The sequence below is a fragment of the Amphiura filiformis genome, chromosome 12, assembly GCF_039555335.1.
Source record: "Amphiura filiformis chromosome 12, Afil_fr2py, whole genome shotgun sequence".
Classification (NCBI taxonomy): domain Eukaryota; kingdom Metazoa; phylum Echinodermata; class Ophiuroidea; order Amphilepidida; family Amphiuridae; genus Amphiura; species Amphiura filiformis.
The window spans coordinates 16,717,843-16,741,882 of NC_092639.1; the positions used below are offsets into that span (position 1 = coordinate 16,717,843).

Here is a 24,040-nt window from a genome sequence, read left to right on the forward strand (position 1 = left end):
GTTGGGGGGTGGGGGTGTGTGTGTGTGTGTGTTTTTGCTGTGTTCAATTTTTATGTCAGCTTTGTAATAGTCGATCATGCATGCGATTCCAAAACAAATTAAGTATGGGTCAATAGTTACACAATGGGCTATTCCAGAAAATAGGCGCACACCCCTTGTAGAGGAGTAACTTTTCAATCAAAGAAATGTCCGGATTTCCAAGTCTGCTTTCTGAAAACGACTGGAATTCCAGTTGCCAATGTCACTTGATAAAGCTTGGAAATCCAATTAAATGAAGGAAAAATCACGGAAATGTCCAAAATTAGCTCTCAAATTCAGGATTTCTGATTTTGAACTATATTTCTGCCGGATTTGTTTTTGCCTTTGGGCACTTTGAAAGTCTGGATTTGCAACAGTCACGACTTGACAAAAGTCCGAAATCCGAACTCCTCTATAGGGGTGTGCATCTATTTTCTGGAATAGCCCAATTAAGCTTCATTCACCGTTGAACGTTTATTGTGGTCGAGCAAACTTGAACTTGAGAAGAACTGAATAAAAATAAAAATGATAATGAAGGTATGCTTTGTTGTTGTAAAAGTGCGAAAATGGTACGTTGAAACGGTTCAATTGATGTTATGTTGCGCTTGATTTAGCATATTATACTACGTTCTACTTCGAATACAAGAATTTGTTAAATGTTTGCCACTGAGGCCATGTGAAATTTGTTTGATCATGTTGATGGTCAATTTATTTTTGACATTCGAGTGTATTCTTCGTTCATAAAATTCTCCTAATGAATCCAAGCTTTTGCAGAATTTTGAGTGACAGAAAAATACAGAAAACAAAGCCGGGAAACAAAGGACCGATCTACGGACCCGCGACCGCATCGCGATCGCGACTTGTGCGTTTCATAGTCAAAGCAGCGCTATTCAATCATGAAACGTAAAGTTTGCGTTATTGGTGCCGGTATGATTGGTCTCTCCACTGCCGTTTGCATTATCGAGCAAATTCCCGACGTAGAAGTCACCATAATTGCCGACAAGTTTACACCCGAGACTACCGGGGACGGAGCAAATGGAGTATGGTCTCCGGTTCTTTCTGGTCAGACTCGCCAAGACCTTATAAAGTAAGTATATGGGTACTACTATTATGTTTTGGGGTCGTTACAGAGGATGATTTAAGGAAGCCCCATCATGCACTGTAAAAGTGTTATAACTAGAGTTTCAACTGCCACTTTACTTTTCAAATCCCATTGAACTCCGTGCAAAAGATGGTGTTTTAGAATTGCCCGTGTGTCATTATTACTTGGTCGATTTCAGATCTAAAGTGATGTATGCATGAAGGATAATTCACACCTTCTGTAGATAACATAAAATGTGAAATCGACCAACCTTTTGAAGGTGCTTTTGCTATAAATATATCTGTCCAAATTCAAATTTAACCATGCACGTGTGTATGCAGTGGGCGGGCAGTGGTGTCATGTTCACTCACACAGCTGTGCTAACCGCAAGACTTGCTGGGAAGTGCTTAAATCATCCTCTGGGGTCGTTACGAGCATGACAAGGGCAAACTGCAATGTGGAAAAAATGATGAAAGCCGGAAAATGTTTTTTGTTTTGTTTTGTTTTGTTTTGTTTTGTTTTGTTTTGTTTTGTTTTTTGTTTGTTTGTTTGTTTGTTTGTTTATTTGTTTGTTAAGAATTTAAAGAAGCAAGATCATCGTAGAGATCTCCAATAAGATTCAGTGTTTTGTCGATTCATTAACAGGCGTTGGGGTCAAGCAACTTGGGATCATTTGACTGACTTGTTACGTTCTGAAGACGCAGGACTTGCTGGTATTGAATTAGTTCTCGGTTATCAATTGCACACAAGCCAAAAAGAAGTAAGTCAGTACCGTTTATCATTTGAATATTCATAATAACCTAACAATGTGATTTAAGTCTACAATATCACACTGGCATCAAGAATTATAAAATAATATAAATCATATAAACCTAAATCATAATGTGGAAGAAAACAAGCCAAGTTTGTGGGGTGCGTATGTTTATGGGTAGGCAAGTGCGTCAATCCGAAGTTGATCGTTGGGCCGGGGGGGGGGGGGGGGGGGGGGGGCACGATTTTTTTAATATGACGGAGAAGCTGGCCTCTCGTCGCCCCGGCTCATCGCGCTCAAGCGAGCAAGAGACTCGGTGCCCATGGACAAGGAGCAATGCGGGGGCCCCTTTAACATATCCTTTATCAGCCCTCCCTAACCCATATAGTCGTGAGTGTGATGTACCATGTATAATTGTATGAAATAGGGGAAGTTACCTGTATAATCATGCAATGATGGAAATCCCCTATACATGCTATATGGAAATAACAACATCATTTATCAAGACTATCTATGTCAAGAGGAAATTCCCTGAGACTGTAAAGAAAGATGATGACATCACGGGAAAAACCCACAGGAAGTGATGTAAGGTGAAATGTTAATGTCTATTATTAGCACATTGGGAAAATCTGTTACGAGTCTTACTTCACTCAAGGCCAAAATCACCTTTTACCCGAACTCAAACGAATGCACAACAATATGGGTTTCTGCCCAAATTAACCCCATTAACATCATTTGTGGCCATTTTAGCCACAAAAGTGCTAATTAAATTGGTTCCACTTTTGCGCCATATTTTACCAGTTTAGTTTCAATATGGTAAAATTTTTCGCGCGCATTTGTACCATAAAGTTGTTCTGTCGCCATTGGTCATTAGCACCAATTGAGATTAGTCATAGGGCAGGGTGGCAAGTCAGTCCTCTCCTCCTGCCAGGGGCGTAGCTAGAGCATCAGGGGCCCATGGACAAGGAGCAGTATGGGCCCTTTTAACCAGAGCGGGATTTACCTTATGGGGCCCTGGGCCATGCCACAATTTGGAGGCCCCGAACTCACGTGCCGAGGAAGGCATGTGCACTCATGACATTGGCCAAGTTTTGGTTTACGTATAATATAGAGGGGGACTAAAATATTCTGTTCCAATGTTACTAGGACATTTGCGCGCAAAGCACGTGAAAAAATTCAATTTCAGACTATTTTAGTCCCAGATCAACCTGAATTTCGTTATTTGAATGCGCGCGATTTTGCCCTATTTTGGCCTAAAAACATAATGTTATTGAGGTTAAAAGAAAGATGCATAGGGCAATTTTGGTTCATCTGGCCCAACATGCCCAATGGTAAATCCGGCCCTGCTCTCCACTATCAGCCCTTATTTAATTTGAGCTTTTGTGCAAGGGCCCCTGAACCCTCGGGGCCCATGGACTTCGTCCACCCTGCCCCCCCGCTTGCTACGCGCCTGCCTCCTGCTCAGTCGACAGATATGTTGTGACAAAATTTACGACATGCATCTTCCTTTTGGTCTATTTTAGGCCCAAAATTAACCCCATTTTGGCTCATTTGGTATTAAAATGCCAAGTTGCCGCGCGCTTCGCGCGCATTTATCCCAGTAAAGCTATTCTGTGAGTAGATCTGCGAGACGTACCCTTGAAATTCCCTTTCCAACATGAACACGAATCTCAAAAAAGTTATAATTCCATTCTTTCTATAATGTATATGAATGCTGGGGCATCAGCTCCTCCTATGCCTGGAAAAATCGGCATAAAACTTGTGTATTGGACCAAAATACCGGGAATAAATTAACCAAAAGTTGTGAAAGGCCTATGCAACTTCCTTTGGCACGATTTGTCCTCAATTGTGTTCATTTTAGTATTGAAATTGCAATTTTGCGCGCATTTGCCCCGATAATGTTCCTTTAGTAGCAGATAAGTGGGACGTTTCGGAAATTTTATCCCTGGCTCAGTGACTCCGGTACATTCCCCTTTGAATTTTAGCTTTGAAATAGCAAATTTCCGCGCGCTACATGCGCACTTTTTCACATTTTTATGCGCTTTTCCCGATAAAGGAATTCTGGGGACAGTTCGAAAAACTTCTATCCGAAAAGCCAAATGTGGCAAATCATGTTGCCGTGCCCAGGGACCATCAAAAGGTAAATCCGGCCATATACCAGCAAAAATAATTCTTGCCGCCACCCCCCTGAGAAAATGGTCTAGCGACGGCCCTGCTGGTGGCAGGGTGAGACTCTGAATCTTAATTTATATAGTCTCTCTCTTAAGGTCCGTTCATGCTACCACCCCATTTGCGATGCGTTGCTTTGCGATGCCGATATATCGATTACTTTCGCATTTCCAAGTTAAAATGTATTTAACTTTATTGCGATATCGCAATGCAGTAGTTTGCAATACGATGCATGCAGTGCGGCAACGCACCGCATCGCAAATCAACGCATCGCAAATGCGGTGCTAGCATGAACGGACCTTGATTCTCGCCTTTTTGTCATAACTCCCGGGTCATAACTCTTTGGTTTGGTTTGTTAATTGTACTGACAAGGAACCCTTTTGGAAGGACATTGTACTTGGGTTTCGAAGGATTTCTAGGAAAGAAATACGAACGGTTTTCCCGGTAGATTATGGATTCACGTGAGTATATTTGTATTAAAGATATATATATCTTCGTAAAGGTGATTTTAAAGATGAATAATTTCCATTCAGTTGATGATCGAGGAACGGATGGCTTTAAATACAGGAGAGCGTTTTCTTTTTCTGAAAGCGCATTTTAATGGGGGGGACAATAGAATGTATAAAATTCAGCTCAAGTTCAACTTCTTGGACTTTCGGTGTATTATGACTTGGAACATGAATTGTACACGCTGACTTGTAATACACTGTATTCTATCCGCAAATAAGTTCATCAGGATTGTCAATAAAACAGATAATTGAAAGATTCTTGTAAACAAATCCTATATTTTGGGTTGATGTTACGTACCTCAATGACAGTTTCGTGCTAAGACTTAGCACTTTTCTCAAATTGACTGACCAATTCCTGCACCTTGACGGCTGCTTCCGGTTGGAGCTGACGTTGGTGGCGCTGTTAGGAGTTGGTCGTAGATGTGCGGTAGAAAGTAGTTCCCCTCGTCTCTGTTGAGTGTTGAATACACTGTATTCTATAGTGCAAACTAGTTGACGAGGATCTGTTACTTCTTGTCAGTATTATTTTATTCAATCAATGGTAAGACGGTTTTAACACATCTTTTAATCTCAGGCATGGCTTTTCCTTTAATACCATCGTCACTGAATGTTCCAAGTATTTGCCTTGGCTGACAAAAAGGTAAAAGACATTTTTTTTATTCATAACAGCAAAACATACCTCAAAAATACATACGGCACCTTTATGAAGCATTCTCAAAAAATCTGTAACATGTTTATCATGTTTATTAAGGGATGAAATCGGTTTCGCACGTTTCCGTCCGGTTTCCATTGTATAGAACAGTAGAAACCGGACGGAACCAGCGGTCAACCGCCGGTCGAGTTTTGATTTCATCTCTAAGCTAATAATCGCTGACCATCTGTTGCCAATGACAAAGGTAACCCGCTTTACAATTCCTACCCGGTTTAATCTCTTTAATTTTACAATATAATATTCGTGAAATCAGTCCGAAGAACTTTTAAAAGGGCAGGTCTATTGCAAAAACAAGTTTATCTCTATACTATTCGAAGAGAATAATTATTACATTACAAGTTAACACTGGTTGCAATTTTTATGCGTATTTCTCCTGAAACAGGAGATATTGTGTGGGTAAAGTTCATCCTCGTAGGCCTACGTGTTCTTCCCCGTTTGAAACGTACGTGTTCCCCCCCCCGTTTGGCTGATGACGTAGGTAAATGAAGCGGACACTATATCATGCTCTCATCATGCATACAATCACAATCACTTTGACAAGTTTGACATTAGCAACAATGAGTTGTACTATCATTTACCATAACAATGCTGCATAACAATATGCAGACTATTGTTCTCATTTCGGGAACAAAGCCCACACAGTATTGTTACTATGCGTTTGCTTTGTAATATTTCATCCAACTGAAACTATAATAACTATAGCAGTGCAATAAACAGGGAAATCAGACACGTGAGTTTGTGGACTTAACACGGTTTGTATGCTAGTCTCAGATGAAATTCTAAGCTCAAATTATGTATTTATTTTTTAGGCCTAATATTTCTCATGATATTGATATACATATGATTTGTAATATCACAATTTACTAATATATAAAAAAAAGAAGCGGCTGATTTTATCCATATGTTTAAAAAACCATTAAATTTGTAATACTTAATTAGGAGTTTTTCTGTGAACAACAACAGTATACGTTCTGTCCATTGAGAGCGTTTATAGTCCCTTTTCTCAAAGCGGGCACATCTCATTTCATGACATCACCTTTTTTCTAGGCCAAATCTGTCTCGTTCGAAGGAACTCACTGCTTAAGTTGGTTTATGCGGAATATCAATTTTAAACGTCTTATTTTCTCAAAAAAGGAGTCATTTTAATTGTCCTCATAATATTAGCTTGCCAATGATATCATGTTGTTTTTGCAATAGACCTGCCCTTTAAGGTAATTAATGCATTCGCGAATCACATCAGCGATTGTCAGCTAAATTACTTAGCACTGTTTGCTATTCAAGACACAAGATTGCAGGTATTAAAATCGAGTTATTGCTGATCTGCACGAAGCTCACTCTCAAGTCGCCTGCTCACTATCAAGGTAAACTGAACAACGTCTTTCCATTGACCTTTTCGGTAAATCCCATGAGCCTTTGCAAGTACACCCGAGATGTCGTCATTTGACGTCACGCCCCTGCGCCGATGTGCACATCGTTTAGCGAACATCGTTCTGTGCATTACAAGTCGGCGTGACGTCAAATAACGACATCTCAGGTGTACTCGCAAAGGCTTATGGGATTCACCGAAAAGGTAAATTATATGAAGGTTGAGCCTCTACATTGTTTGGTTTTTACAGATTTCAACAGAAAGGAGGTAAAATTCAGTGTCGTCGAATCTATTCCATTGGAGAGGTAATCACAACTAAAGACTTTCTATATTAATCATCGTTTAACCAAAAACAACGCACAGACGTTGATCCACAAGCCTCACCACACTTTACAGGTTAACGCTGACCACTACGGTCCCACATTATTCCATAAACCATTTAACAACAATTCAGGGACTTTGCTGCTACAAGAGCGCACACCCTAGACATTCCACAAATAATATTCCCAACCAGGATCAGCTCCCCGAGTTTCGTACGGGTTACAACGAGACAATTAGCAGTAAGTTCCTTGTCCAGGGGAATTTCAAGCTAACTCAATTTTCCACGAGATCATACTAGGCACCGCCAGGGTTCGAACCCGCAACCTCTCGCACCATAATCGAACGCCTTATATATTGAGCTAACTTGACTGCTTGACCCAAAGGGGCACTGCAAATTTGCAACATCCAAATTTGCAATCCAGGTTTTGCACTAGGTCTGGTCCTAATTCAAACTTTCATGTTTGCTTATCCTATCTCTTTCAAGTTGGACAAGATCTTTGATGTTGTAGTGAATTGCTCTGGCGTCAACGCATATCATCTGGTAAACGACGAAGAGGTTACTGCTATAAAGGGGCCAATGGTTAAGGTATGATTTGAGAATAATTTATTGTTGATTTAAAATATATGGAATCTGTTTTTACGGCGTGATATGGACATAAGAGACCGTTCACAAACACTTGTTAGGGGGGGCGTGATGCAAAATGGGGCTCTTAAAAGTTTTGACCCTCCTAAGGGGGCCCTGAACAAAAATGACCACAAATTTTCTCGGGAAAATTGAGTTTATATGCTTTTCTGTACAATTTTCACGTCAAAAAGGGGGGCCTGAGATTTTGAGATCTGAAAGGGGGATGGCAATGAATTTTTTTTGCATCAAGTGTTTGTGAACGGTCCCTAACTAGATATTTATGAGGATTCCGGTTGAGCACATGTATATAGTTCTCAGACTACCAATGCAGAGTGGCCGATTTTGTTTTTCTTCACAGTGACAACATCCGTCAGTGTTCTGAACGATTTTGAAGGTGCAGATGAAGATCACTTATTTAAATTGAAAAGCAAAGGCACAAGGACTGAGCCTTGGGGCACACCCGAAAGAACGGAAATGAATTCAGACTTATTACTGAAGAAGAATCCATATGGAAATAGGCGATAAGATCCATTTAAAGGGGCACTTCGTGATCCACAGCCTCATCCCCCACTTTTCTCAAAAAAAGTTGAGATTTTTATATCGCTGGAAACCTCTGGCTACATAATGTTTATGTACAAAATATCTCTTGCAGATTAATTCGTTTAGCTAAGATATCGTGAAATTTGAATTTCGTTCTGGTGCACCAGAACGAAATTACAACGCATTGTCTATGGAGCAGTGTAATACACATAATCATGCATAACTCGCAAACGCAAAATCGGAATCAACTGAAATTTTCGGAATAGGCTTTTTTCGTGGATATGTACTAAAAAATGTCATAAAAAGAGGATGCTAGGATCACGAAATACTCCTTTAACTATGGAACCTCTAAAACCATAAGTGCATACGCGATCCCGAATTCATTCTATTCCGCTCACAAATGGCTTCATGTAATGCAGATGAACAAGGTCTCCGTCCCCGAGAAGAAACCATCAAAAGATGGTCTCGAATATGAAACAGCATTGCAACTATGACTGCGGTGCAGCAACATGAGGATTTTAGGATCGTAAACCATTAGAAACGAGACTATATAATCGTTTTGGCTACGACAAAAGACGAACAACTTTGTTAATACAAGTAATCATTTTTGAGAAACTTAGCTTTCCAGTGAGCATCATAACTATGTTTGCTTTTTGGGATGATGACACTTGTTACTGAGATTACGGTAGTTGTCATTTGTTTATATAGGTCCAATCCTTCATATATGTTTTGAGGTTTTTTCAGGAAACAATAATGTGCGTCGTTTTTTCCTTTAATAGGTTCGTGCACCTTGGCAAAAGTTTTACGCAAAGTCAGAGAATTCTGAAAATGGTGTGGTTACAAATGTGACACCAAAGTAAGTATAGTCCATCTTAGGTAAAGCAATACTGCGAAACGGCTAGTCTAATTACCCCTGACTTAATGCTTAAAGGTTCGGATAGCGACGTTTGCACAGCATTTTTTGCAGGACTGACAAAGAGCACAGCAAACACAGCAAATTGTATTCTGAATACGAGGAAAGTCCTTCCGATATCAAATAATTTTGATTTTTTTTTTAAATTCGCGATACAATACAAATTTTATGGCAAATTATTAAAAATTGATATTGTTGACATATTTTACTGTTTCAGATCAGTTTTTGGTTGATACGATTTTGATTTAACAAAAGTGACTGAGGGTCTTTTTATCTTTTCAGTTTTCGTAAGTCTATTGTTCAGAAATGAAAATGCAAGGGATTAAGTGAGTTGATCTGTAACTTGAATTCATTGTTAACTTTGAAGTACCAATCAGCTTATTTCAACAGAGGACGTGGATGCCTGTGTCAATAAAGGCTGGAGAGACAAGATTATGGAACACCGGTGTTTTTAATGGCCTAGCGCCCTCTCGTCTTTGATGTTGTTAAATCGATTCATATTTTTTCTGGTAAAAACGTTGAAAATAAGCCCTAAAATAACAAAAGGACCGCTTATGGGCCTGTCGCGCCCCAATAAATCCTGGCTACGGGCCTGTGCAGAGCCGCGGTGTCGCCCTTCACTCGTATCAACGTCTATCTCCTTATTTTGCTTCCTCCTCCCCCAGGCGTAAGTACATATACACCAAACGCAAGTCAATTGAAGCCGTACAACTTATCGCGAATTTTGGACCGTAAAATTTAGACTCTTCTTCCAACCCTCTCATCTTAGGTTTTCATATCAGAAATTAACATAACTTACCAAAAACGAAAACAGACATTCACTTGCTTCAAACTATTGGTAACTAACAAAAGGCTAGACTAAAAGATTGGTCACACCTAGCAGACTAACACTTCAGAATAACAATGCGAAAACGAATACGGATACGGAAACAGAAACTGAAAAGATAAAAGGACCCTGGGTCGGGACCAGGGCCGCCATAAACTTTCCAGAGTTTACAACTCCATAGTAGGTGCGAGACATGTGACTAACGTCACGGTACGGCGGTCTCTGACAGGTGGTGGATGACGTGCATTCTCTAAATTCAGTAAATTTTCATCGTCAACCGTGTAATTGAATGGGATTATTTTGAAATTTTAAAACGCTTGAAATATCACAAACAAATAGGCCTATGTTGATAAATAATATAAATACAAGCTAAAACCGTTGGGGTTCGATAATGAACCCCACAAAACTAACCGAGTATATGGAAAATGCCATACGGCCGGGCGGTTTCACGAGTTGCCGGCTCGATCATGTCATCCGCCGCCTGGTCTCTGACCAGTAATCTTGGTAATTAAGCATCATTCACTAGTCCATCAACCGAGAGAAAAGGAATAGTGATCATGGTGATACTGATACTTTCCGAAAGCTCCCAGGTCAGCAAATTTATGCTTTGACTAACCCCCTATTTAACTTTCTTCGTAGGTCTGGCCATGTTGTTTTAGGTACAACGCGAGATTTTGGAAACTGGGATACAGACATCCGTCGCGATGTCAGTATCGATATTTATAACCGTTGCTGCAAACTTGTTCCAAGTTTAAAGGTAGGCATAGTTATATAACTGGATTATGATATCTTTTCTAATTAATAAATTACCATGACTGAGTTGCTGTTTTAATTGGCACAGTGCAATGGTTAATAACGTAGACCAATGGATAAATCGAAATATCTTTTTGGCAGATACGAAGGCACATTATACCACAATTACTACCTTTTTGACTCTTGAATAATGTTTTTGTCACGCGACAAGTTGTCCTAATAAGAAGATGAAAGGCTGCAACATCAAATATTACCTTCATATCATTTCAAATCATTTTCATCAATTCTCGCGTTTCACAATACGATGCGCCGCCAGCGGTTGCTTTTGGCAGTCAAATTTTCGACCCCAGAGTCGACATCGCCGTTCTAGCTGCTATTGAATTCTCACGCGAGTGTGATAATAAATATTTTGAAAACAGCTCCACGAAAGATTCCCTGTGATCAATAGATAGAAAATGGATCTATAGTTGTAAATTGTTGTTTTAGTGTGTATTCGCATGCAACATCATTATAATGACATTTAAACCCACAATGATGCATGTTCATGTATTGTATTCGTATTACGCGGGCTTTGGATGTCGACTCATTTTCCCATGATGCACTGCGTATTTTGGCCTCGACCCAGCGACCGCTGGAGGCGCATCGTATTGTGAAACGCGAGAATTGACTTTATCTCTATTGGTGAAATTTCCAACACAAAAATTGGTTGTTTAATCTGAGAAATTAAATTACATTTGATGTAGCATTACATGTATACAGTCAGTCCACTCTAAAGTACAAAGTACAGACGCGGACGCACACATTGTGCTGACTTTGTAGGCACGCATACCTGCAGCAGAGACGCAGCACTATGCACTGTTAACGCGCTGTATACGCGCGCGTTGTCACAACTGTAGTAGATCTACTCTTGAGACGGTAAAGGAGACGGTAAAATACCCTACTTGATTAAAGTACAAAGATATAGACTATATCTTATGTCCACGTAAGGGACGCACCATTATAATTAAAGACAGAGATAAAACAAATTTATCGTGTCTGATGTCAATTACGATCCTTGATTGGTTTACACAGGTTAATAGCGAGTAAAGGAAGACCGATCTATCTGGTGCTGATCGGAGAAAAGGAATAACAGCAAATGGCGAAAAAATACGTACTTTTACAAGGCAAAAAGCAGCTTTTCTAGGCATTGTTGACATGGTGCCTTCGCAAAAGAAAGTTTCCTACTATAAAGACCTAACTTTTGAGATGGTTTGCATGTTTGTAGGTGCAAAATTAATAATAAGGCGCCCGGTTATACCGCCGGCGCGTTCAGCAAGTCATCATCACGACATTTGTAAACAAACCTGCTCGAGTTTGATTGGCAGATGACGTCAGACGCGATAAATTCTTTTTATCTCTGTCTTTAATTATAGACTTCAAGGTTGGGGTTAGGAAGTTTTGAAGGAAAAAAGCTTCCCCCACTATATGAGCAAAAAAAACTTTCCCCACTAACACTAAAAAAAACCACCTTTCCCCACCTAACTATGTATAAATGCATAAAATTATAAAAAAAAACTTGCCGCGGCGGCGAAAAAAAATTCCCCGACCCCAACTTCCTAATCCCCCCTTGAAGTCTAACGGTGCGTCCCTAAATGAATTGTTGAGTTGCTTGAGCAGTAATTTAATTTATACAGTCAACAGTCTCTATATCATTCTACATGTACCTCCTTCGCCCTTTTGCAACACCCTCCCCCTTTGCCAATTGTCCCCTGGCTGCCCCCTCGATTGCGAAAGTCTAGTTACGCCACTGTTTTTGAGAAAGAAATAACAACATTACGACGTGACAGAAATCGTATATTATGGCTTTAATTTAAATTTTACATTATCATGTCTTCCCAAGAATGCAGAAATTATTGGAGGATGGTCCGGTTTGAGGCCAGGAAGAACATCTGTTCGGTTAGCGAGAGAAAATATGAAGTTTGGATTGCATATATTACCGGTAGGTACTTCAGAAAGATATTATCTTACAGCCGGCCATGTACAATGTCAGTGATTTAGTAAATCACACACACACACACCCCCACCCCACACACCCCCACCCCACACACACACACAACCACCCCCACCACAGACCCTTACCCCCACACCCACCCACCCCCACACACTCCCACCCCCACACGCACCACACACACCCCCACCCACACGCCAAATCATCAACAATCTTTTTGCATTTTTCTGGAAAGTATAGATGTGCTAACCTGAGACGAATATTCGTCTCAGGTGCTAACATACTGTGCAAGTGAAGGGACCAAATGTGACTATCTTGCCATTTTAGTCAATGTTGGAGAAGTTTGACTCTCTAAATTTTTATACGCTCTCCCTTTTAGAATTGAGCACTTTATTCAAAAGATAGTCTAACTATGAGTAAAACGTTGTTATTATGCTCCGATAGACAGACTGACTCTGGGATAGACTTTGGCTGTGTTGACACCATGGAATGTATGTTCGTTCACATCCCCAAGAGATGGTAGTCCCTCCAAAGCATTTCATCGTGTTGTCTGACGATTACACTTTTAGGCATGAAACTCAGAGTAACGACTACCTATTCTGGAAGGTCTGTTCTTTAAATTTTTATACGTTCAAATAGGGGGTTGCACTAAATTCACGGTGTTTGTTTAGCCACGCAAACCTATGGCAAAATTCTCATGAGAATACATTTGTACAATTTACAATAATTCATAAACTATTATTAAATGAACATTGATTCATAAAAAATATTACATAAACACGTATATTAATTCGCGATATGCATTGTTTTAATTTGTCAATATATAAAAATAAAAATTTATTTTTTCATATATATAATATTGACATATTTTCTTCATACATGTTTCTGTTCTTTTCAGGTCGTACATAATTACGGTCACGGCGGTTCAGGGATAGCACTTCATTGGGGATGTGCGCTAGATGCGACTGAGCTGGTTAGACTATGTCTACAAGATCTGTCAAACTTTCCTTCGAAGTTGTAAATGAAATGATGTATATAAGACCGGGATATAAGATTAGGGTAAAGGCTAAAAATAGGGGTCTTTTGGTGAAATATGAGACATGTTTCTAGATATTCACAGAAAATTGCATGACGATACGATTTTGCGAACGGAACAGAAGCACTTTTTACTATCGCTATGAAAAATCTCGGCCCAGTATTATTCGATCACACGAAGTGACTTTCCAGGGGCCGGCGCCACCCCAATGGTTACGTTCACAAAATAGTGTAAATATAACTGAAAATGTGTGGAATTGTTGTCTTTCTGATATTTTGTAAGTTAACACAATTTGTTTTGAATTATTTTTTCCAAACACACACATCTTCTTGAAAGTGAAAGACGCTATAGTCTAGTGCAAACGGTGGCTTCCCATGCAACATTATTAATGTATTCCACTGGTCACAAGGATTCAGAAAATGTCACAGTTTAACAGAGATAAAAAGACTAGTTTGCGTCTGACGTCACTGTCAATCAAATTCTCTATGATCCTTGATTGGTTAATAGCGGGCACAAGGTAGGTCGATTTATCTGGTGCTGATCGGAGAAAAGGAATAGCAGAGAATGGCGAAAAATTACGTACTTTTACAAGGCAAAAAGCAACTTTCCTAGGCATTGTTGACATGGTGCGTTCGCGAGAGAAAGTTTCCTACTATAAAGACCTAACTTTTGAGATGGTTGGTATGTTTGTAGGTGCTAAATTAACAATAAGGCTCCCGGTTTTACCGCCGCTTTCAGCAACTCATATCATCACGACACTTGTAAACAAACCGTGCTAGAGTTTGATTGACTGATGACGTCAGACGCAAACTAGTCTTTTTATCTTTGTCTTTTATTATAGAATGTTATTACCAAAAAGGTCAAAGGTCAGCTTTCCAAAGTATACCATTTCGTTATAAAATAAATGTAACCGCTCAATTTATTGTGTGTAAATAATATTTTAAGTGTGTACGTGACTTTTTAGCACCTAATGTACCGAGCTAGCTCGGGTGAAATCTAGCTAAATCTGGTGGTGTCAAACAGGAGTTACCTGTTTATGGGTCTTTGAAGAATTAAAGTGTGTACAGTTGGATGGTTGAGTTGGGTTGAGTGGTGGGGTGGGTAGGGTAGGTGTGTATAGGGAGAGCGGTGTATGGTGTGGTGGACATAGTGAGTGACCTTTGGTCAATGACCTTCTTTTTCTACAATTTTATCATCAAAATGCTATAAAAATATGCAGAAACTTTGAAATATTCTTTTTTTTCAGCACATTTGTATTGTAAATTTTCAAATTTGAAACAAAATATAAAATTTTGCTCCATTTTCGGAAATAATGACCCATTTTTTCAAAATGTTATACCAAATGACCCCCTTCTTTCAAAATGTTATACCCAATGACCCCTTTTTCATTTTGTTGTACCCAATGACCCCTTTTTTATACAAAATTAATAGGCTCCTACTAAGCAATGCCAGTAGGCAGATACATGTCACATTAAAGTTGAATGACCCCCCGCCGCCCCCACCTCCGGGCACGGACTCTGACCGAGTCCGGACTCGAGTCCGGACTTTGGTCTTATTTTTGTTGAACTCGGACTTGGCTCGGACTCGGCACCCCCGGACTTGGACTCGAACAAAAGGACTCGGACTTGGCTCGGACTCGGATACAAATGGACTCGGCTCGGCTCGGACTCGGACAAGCTGGACTCGGGTACAAGTCTGCCACTGACATATAGCTATGATATTAGTAGTTAACTTTTTAGCTACAGTAGTTAACCCCTTAGCTTAGCTTTTAACTGCGTTTTTTTTTAAAGACAGTTCTTGTTAGACACTTTGTACTTTTAGACAAAGTACAAACTCTTTCATGCGTCAAGATATGTCATGATTAAAATGCATCAATACTGATTTATCGCTTGATTGAAATTTATGTACAATATCATGCATTTTGCGAGATGTTTATAGTACCGGTACAGTATAACAGATGAATCGTGAACATAATTATCATGAAATAATTTATTGTTGTGATGTATTAAAATAACAACATTAATGTTGTGTTTTAGTTTCCATTTTACATAATACGTACATTTTATGCACATAAATTTTGATCAAGGTTCTTCGTTTCATTTATAATAGTATTATTACATGTATTATTCATTTAATCACTCAACATATTGAGCAAAATATTATAGTAATCTATTAAATTAGGCTTGTACTTTCGGGTTTCAGCACTTTCATGAAGTTCATTCAAAATAAGAGTTTATACGTCGTCAAAATATTAATAAGGGTTGTTGTTTGTTTACACGGTCAAAAGCAGATCGGGGAAATGCCACCTCCTCTATAAAAAAAAAGGGGACATGTTTGTTCTACGATTTTGACTCGCATATTTGCACAGTTTCTGAATCTGAGGGGACCCCCGAATGATTAAAAGGGTCGTATTTGCCGTAAAATTTGGATCCGCCCCTTGTTACAGACGTGGGCCTACTCACTCAGACCAACGTGCAACTTAACCGTCGTACTGTGTTTACTAAATCCCTTGCCTCAACTGTGATAAATCATATATTGGAGAAACATCGAGACTTTTTGGTACCCGACTCAAAGAACACAAAACAGAAGCTGATCATAAAGCTTCAAAGAAAGCATTCACCAGAGCGCAAAGACAGGTCCCGGGGACAGGTCTCCGTTACGGGGAGAATATATCTGCTAGACCACGTAGCTGAACAAAACCATGAAATCGGATGGGAGGAAGACAGAGAACAGAACAGAAAGAGGAGACACATACAAGAAGCCATCTGGATAAGAAAGAGGGGCACAAAACACTCAACAGAGACGTGGAGAACTACTTTCTTCCGCATATTTACGACCAAGTCCTAACAGCGCCATCTATAAGCCTGCTCTAACATCGGAAGCAACCGACGATGTGCAGGAATTGGTCAGTCAATTTCAAAAAGTGCTAAGTCTTAGTTTTGGTTTGTATAAAAGAACTTTGAAATATCGGTTCCTAAACTGTTTTTATATGCATTGGGCCATGTGAAATGGTTATCACGAAAAGGAATGCTGAAGTGTCGATGAAGTGTTGAGTGCCCTCAAAAGCGCGAGAAAAATTTGATATTTTACCTGAAAGTTGGCGTAAGAAAGGCTCTACAAGCATCTCAACTGTATATGTTAAGCACGGATTTTCAATTGTCACTGCACGGATTTTTAATCTCACTGCACGAACGTGCCAGGAAGCACGTTAAAATAGCCCCTGATCAGTTGGGATCCGTTCACTGCCACCAATAAACACAAGATTGAAATGGTCCAGCGACGAGCAGCACGCTTCATCACTAACACTTATAGCTGGGACAATACAACTTCTGTCACCACCCTTCTTCAACAACTTGGCCTACCAACCCTGGAGGAAAGGAGATACATACAACGCCTCACCCCCTGGGGGCACTTCCATGACAGATATGCATCATGTGCCTCGGGATAGACCCCCTTTTTCAAACCAGCTTGTACCCAATGACCCCCTTTAAAAAAATTCATGTACTCAATGACCCCCTTTTCTATTTCCTGCTATACCCAATGACCACCCTTTTAATTCCCAAATTTAGGTGGTATTTGTGTTTTCCTCCAGAAATAATGAGATTTTTCACATTTCCAAGGTGGCCAAGTTGTTTTTACGCAGTTTGGCACTTATTTATGTGTACTTAATGATACTCTTTTGGCAAAACCTGTACTCAATGACTGACTCCCATTTTACTTTTTGTTACCCCAATGACCATCCTTTTTTCAAAGTTTCATACCGAATGACCCCATTTTTATTCAGGTTGTGTACTGAATGACCCCATATTTTTGTAATTGTACATTTGACCTGAATGCCCCCTACTTTTAACATGGCCGAGGCACATCCCTGCCATTTCAGATAGGGAGTGGCTCCCCCGGGGCCTCACCAACTTTCACAAGATTATCAACAGCCAGATCGATGTAAAATTACCTCCAGAAATAGTGACCAGTAAACATAGGCGTAGATCCGGGGGGAGGGGGGATTTATATATTTTAATACTTTACCAGGGGGGATGCTCCCCAGCAAACACAAAACGTTTTCGACATCATTCGCAAAAGGTTAGAAAAGATTGTCAGAAAACGTTTAAATGGTAAAAACGGTTATATAAAGGGTATATTAAGAGTATAAAACGTTTTCATAACCTTAAAAAAACATTTTTTTGATAATCTACTGCTCAGCAAACAAATATGTTTTACAGAAAACGTTTAAATGTCGGGTTATATAAAGGGTATAAAAACGTTTTAATAACATTCCAAAAACATTCTTGAAAACTTGATACAAAACATTCTAAACAGAATGTTATTTTGGGGTTGAAAAATATTTTGCGAAAAATGTTTGCCTAAAATATTTTCAATAACGTTTTAAAAACGTTTTCATGACCTTTATATAACCCGACATTTAAATGTTATTAAAAGGTTTTGAAAAAACATTTTAAGAACATTTCTGTGTTTGCTGGGTTCAAATATTTTAACATAATGTTATTTAAGTATTGACACAATATTTGGCAAAAATGTTTGCAAAAATAGTTTACAATAACATTTTTTGAAAACATTTAAAAATATTGTTGTAGTGTGTTTTCATACAAAACGTTATGAAACGTTATCATGACCTTTATATAACCCGACATTTTAATGTTATTAAAACGTTTTTACCTAAACCAAAAGCCAAAATATAACTTATTTAAAACGTTTTTAAAACGTTTTTGTGTTTGCTGGGTCCATACAATCATCCCCCCAATGTTGACGCCTGAATATGGGTTTCTGATCAAATTAACCTCATATTTGCCCATTTTAGCCCCAAAAGTGCAAATTTTCGCGCGCTTCGCGAGCATTTATTCCGCTTTTGCACCATATTTCATCAATTTAGCTTCAAAATAGCAACATTTGCGCGCATTTGCACCATGAACTTATTCTGTCGCCAAAAAGTACTGCATTCATTATATTTCCAAAAATTTTTCTAACCCCATCCCCCCAATGTCAAAAAGAAATCTACGCCACTGCCAGGAAACCAGAAATCACAACTAGACGTTCAAAACCAAACTACCTTCAGGTACCCTTCACTAGCACCAAGACCCACAAGCACTCTTTCTTCATCCAGACCAGTCATGATTGGAACGATCTTCCGCAGCACATCACAAACATTGCCGAGACTAAACAATTGAATACATGAATACAAAAGCCACCTAAGTCCATGCGAAGTTATTTTGAAAGAAAAACCTGTGTATCATTTTAATTCCTTCAGTTAGATTTACCTGGTCAATATGGTAAGTTTTACGTGCTAATGAGTGGATTAACCTGTATTAGGTATGACGATTAGCATTTCAGGGACTTCGTGGGGTTCATTTTAAATTTTGGACTTTGGTTTTTGAATCATATACAAAGACAACAATGTTAGAATGAGATTACCACTAGTAAGATAATACAAAATAAAGCACACAGGTATGTATAATGTTGATAAGCATTCTGCCATGTAATATAAACCACACACTTTCCTTTATTAAACCCATTTTTGTTCAAAAGTCATTCTCCAGCAATGAATGTGTTACAAGTGGACTTTTATACATACTGGATTTCAATCAATGTGTTACAAGACTCAAATCATGGAATTGGGTGATTCTTTCATACATGCTATTTTTCACATGCCCAATAGACACAGAGGATGAATTTGAGTTGTTCTTTCATGCATATAACAGGCCTATGTATAGCAACAATTTCCCATGCTTAACTCAATTTGGCCAAAGTATGGACTTAGGTGGCTTTTGTATTCATATATTCAATTTACTGAAGCCCTTAGATCCTTCAAATGTCAATAATCTGCTCATCCACAAGTTCTTCCAAGCTGAGTGTTGTTCCAATAGGAGCTAATCAGCATTTTATATCAATATCAAGACCTATATTCGCCGTAGAAGTGATGATGTAACAGGATTAAGTACCAAGGAATATGTTAAAACAATTTTTGAATATATCGCCCTGCACTACAAGCAGGTTGCACGCAGGACCTATGTATATCTGCAATTATAAATTGAATACAATACCGCTCTTTTCAAAGATACTAATCTTACAGGTGCGAGTGAGCAGCATGATATGAACATTATTTGTTTACATTTAATATTATTACTCTGTTGAGCTACTAGTGTCACTTGTAATGTGGATGATTGATGAAATAAAATATGAATGAATGAATGAATATATAGAATAACGATCCGGATACCACGGGAACGTACTACTACGGTGTCTGATCTCCGCCAAATTCCCCCTTTTATTATTTATTCCCCGATTTTTAATTACCCCACCCCCTTTTTTTTTTTTGTTGTAAGTCAAAAAAGGGGAACTATTTTAAAAAGGGGGAATGAATAAGAAAAGGGGGATTTGGCGGAGATCCAGGTACCACGGGAACGTATTACAGCAGTACGATATATTCAAAAATTGTTTTAACCTTTTGCTATGGTAGTTAATCCTGTTACATCTTCACTTCTACGGCGAATTAAACCAAATCTAATCTGAAAATCTGGAGGAATTCGATCAAATTTAAGCAAGAGACAACAAAAAAACGAAAACGATCTTGATGGTGTTTAAACTAGTTTACATCGTGTAACGTTCATTTGTTTTTACGACATGGCATAACTGGGCATTAGCAGCAGAGACAAAAATCATTTAGAAGCTGCTAACGGGGAAGAACCCAGAAAGCGATTAACCTCCCTGCTGAAGCTGGCCCTCGATCTAATGGCTGGGATTTTGGCAGGAAGAGAATTCCATAATCGGGCTGTAGATGGCAGAAATGATCTTTCATGGCTGACAAGGTTTGATCTTGGGTCTGGGACTTCCACTGCTAGGTCATGGGATCTCACAGACCATCGCAACCTGGGGTCATGGACATGGATGTCTGGCATCAGCTGGCATAATAACTCAGGGGCCTCCTTGTAGAACATACGATGGAAGAGGGTGGCTGCTCCAACTGCCCTGCGGTGGCTCAATGGCTGAATACGATTATCTTTATACTCATTCGTTGGCAAACCAATGACACGCTTTATAGCTCTATTTTGGATGGAGTCAAGCTGAGCTAGTGAGGTGCTGCTTGCCATTCAAAATTCAAAAAATCGACCTTCACATCATGAAATGGCCATAGTACATGTACATCGTGTGTGTGTTTATGGCGGCTGTCTTAAGTTTTTACGTCAGCTTTATAGTCGATCATGCATGCGATTTCAACAATTAAACATGGGTCAACGATATAGTTCGAATGTTGAAATATAATTAATTTTAGCAATACCATATAATTTTTTTAATGTTTACACTGACGCCATATACAGAGTATCCCCCAAAACACCCACAGAACCCTCATTGTGCCCTCTTTTTCTCCTATTTCATAAAAGTTGATCAAACATATTTTGGTATGTAAAGAAACCGTTAACTCTAATAAACCGAAACAAATACAGGGTGTCCCAGAATGATCTGTACCGGGAAAGATGGAATTTTTTAGGTATGAAGGGCATGTTGAATGGTCATATTATTTTGCATTTTAAGTTCTACATATATTTAGCTTTCTCAGATTTTTTAGATTTTAAAAATTGGACGTTTCTAGTAGAAGTTATAGAAGATTGCGTAAAAATGGTGAATTCTAAGTTTTGACAACGCAACCTATTTTGAAAATCGGTAACATTACTAACCGTTCAGCACAAACTTATTTGGAAAAAGTTATGCAGGTATTTTAGTTGTGCCCTGTTCATATTTCCACTAAATAGCCGATATCTATCTATTATTTATGATGTTACGAAGCAATCATTATATGGAATTAAGGATTTGTGGCCTAATCCCATTCTCTCTTTGGCGGTAGTTTTAAATATAGTTATTGTGGTGTGAGGTCCATGTCATCTGAAATGCCTGCAGAGATCGAACTGGTTGTGGTACAGAAAAGACGGCTCCTCAATTTACTGTAACAGCGTGGATTTCTCTCAAAAACTTACTGGCAAACGGGCAGCTATGTTGAGACGCAAAGAAGATTCATTAGACGATAGTGTATAACGTAAAGAAGTTTGACGAGCACGGAACTGTCAGGAATCGGCTGAGTGAAGCTTCAGGTGCTCGTAAGACTGTAAGAACTAGAGCGAACATTGCAGCTGTCCGGCAAGCTTTAAGGCGCAACCCCAACACTAGTTGTCGTCGAAATGATGTGCCAAACATCCCATGTTCTTCATTTAATCGTATCGTGCCATTTTTCAAAGGTATGCGAGTCGTTTTTCATCGATTTTACATTATTGCATGCCACGTCAAAACAAATAAAGGTAGCGTGCTGAAATTAACAGAATAAGTAGGAGACATGTCCAACATTATAATGCTGGTATCAAAACTCGATACATTGCCCGTCTTCTATTTTTAGTTATTTTTGCAAACACGGTACAAATCATTCTGGGACACCCTGTATTTCAATCGACTCACAACTTTTGAAGATAGGCCCTTTTAAAGAAATGTACCCGTTTTTCACTCTGTCCACGGAGGAGGTTTAGCTACTTCAAAGATTGAAAAGGAGTACTCGTACCATGCATGCACGAATATTAAAGATTTCTTATGATAACTTTATAAAATAACTTTATTTAGGGAATGAGCTTTATCGGTGGGCTTATGGGCTATGGATTTTGTTAAGTGTCATTAATTTGTGGGTGTGGGATGGGACTTCTTTGGCTATACTAGAAGTTTTTCTTGGTTATTTGTGCCTTTCATAGTGCAGGTATGTCCACGGCAAATTCACCGTGACCTTTCCAGCCATAAACCCGCTTAGTGAAGATTAAACCGAGATATGCAGTAAACCATTATAGTAATTGATTGTCCAATACAAATTTATTACCACGTGATAATATTAATCCAATGAGCGATCGAATTGTCCGCTACGGTCAACTAATCCAATCGATAATGACGCTATTGACATGTACGGGCGGTGCTCCACTGACCGAGTTTTGGGGTATTTTTCAATGGTTTGCTGTTATTTACTCATCAAGCCCCTCCCTCCCCCGTTATTATAAGGACTATGCTAATGATATAAAGATTGACATATAGAGAATAAACCATACTTGATTGACAGAAAGTACTAAATTTGTACCTATTACGGTTTCGTGACACCCCTCATCCAAATGCGACCAAGCCAGGGCGGCCCGGTGAAGCAAAATGTGCATTGGAATTACATGGGAGTTTGGATATAACGGTAGGATTTCTTTCTCATACAAATGTATGGTCCCCCGTTATTAAAGCTTGTACCGGGTTGAAAATTCAGATATTTTGAAAAGAATAAGTAATTTTAACATACAGCAAGTACTAAAATCATAGCTTTTATACTTTTCGATATATGATGCTAACTAGTTCACCTCCTATATCTACAACACAGCGCTACCAGTAGGGGTCAATTGCCTATTGTGAGTGCCCCTTTGTTGTGTGCATACATGTAGGCAAAAATAACTGCATGATGATTGTTTTATTATGTTTCTCACTTTCTTACTTTGTTGTTTCTTGCTTTCTTTTTATCTACAACATGGTCCTAGCTCATAGACGTCGCTTTGGATTTTGGTCCGACCAAAAGGAAGAAATCAAGTGGTCTGAGGTCTGGTGATCGTGCAGGCCACTCCAAAGCATGATCCATCCCAACCAATCTGTTTGCTATCCTTGGACAGAGTGAAAAACGGGTACATTGCTTTAAAAGGGCATATCCTCAAAAGTTATGAGCCGATTGAAATAATTAATTGTTTTGGTTTATTAAAGCTAACGATTAAAGGTTTCTTTACTTACAAAAATATATTTTTTTTAAAAAGGGTTCTTTTTTGCCCCGGGGGACCCACTCAGATATGTATGAGCTGCGCATCCGCTTTTAATAAACATGTGGAAACAGGATCGGATTTTCGCCATCGCACATCGTTTTGGGAATAAAGGGGTAAATTTTGCACTGTTTTGACATTAATGGTGTGTTTTTTGAACAACGCTCATCGCCATTTAGGCCTAGGGTAATGTTTATGGACCTTCTTAACATTGTCAATTTTGATGGATTTTCCGAGAGCGTTCTGCAATATCCGCCTCATGATTTTTATATCCTACACCACAAGACCTTGTGACTTTGTATAATCGTCGCTGTGCGGCGTGACTTATATAAAAGCTATTGTTGAGATTAATTTTTAGTTTACGCACTATGTTATGATATATATATTGAAAGTTCCACGTACTTTTAGGTTTTCCAGCAAGGGCCGTTTGGTCTAGTGGTTAGCTCTCTCGCCTCTCACGCAGCGCGTCGGGGTTCAACCCCTGACTATGTCAGTAATTTTTTCACAAGAAGAGCTAAAAACGCACCTCGGCTCGGGAAAAATTGCGTCCAACGTCCAGGCAGTGTTGCCGTCATATTGTCTGTTTTGCTTACGATATTGACTGTTGCAGCA

At 39.1% G+C, this 24,040-nt stretch overlaps 1 protein-coding gene and 1 long non-coding RNA gene across 2 annotated transcripts; both read left to right on the forward strand.

Moving 5' to 3' along the window:
• The first annotated feature begins 785 nt into the window (after positions 1-785).
• Positions 786-8,586, forward strand: LOC140166665 (D-aspartate oxidase-like). Its single transcript, XM_072190163.1, has 7 exons — positions 786-1,105; positions 1,745-1,859; positions 4,392-4,480; positions 5,103-5,168; positions 6,857-6,911; positions 7,412-7,513; positions 8,512-8,586. Exons 1-7 carry the CDS (start codon positions 915-917, stop codon positions 8,584-8,586), a joined length of 693 nt encoding a protein of 230 aa, XP_072046264.1. The 5' UTR covers positions 786-914.
• Positions 8,587-10,498: 1,912 nt separating this feature from the next.
• Positions 10,499-13,606, forward strand: LOC140165327 (uncharacterized). The gene is made up of 3 exons (XR_011860681.1): positions 10,499-10,588; positions 12,464-12,562; positions 13,470-13,606. It is a non-coding gene; the product is annotated as an uncharacterized lncRNA (long non-coding RNA).
• The last annotated feature ends 10,434 nt before the right edge of the window (positions 13,607-24,040 follow it).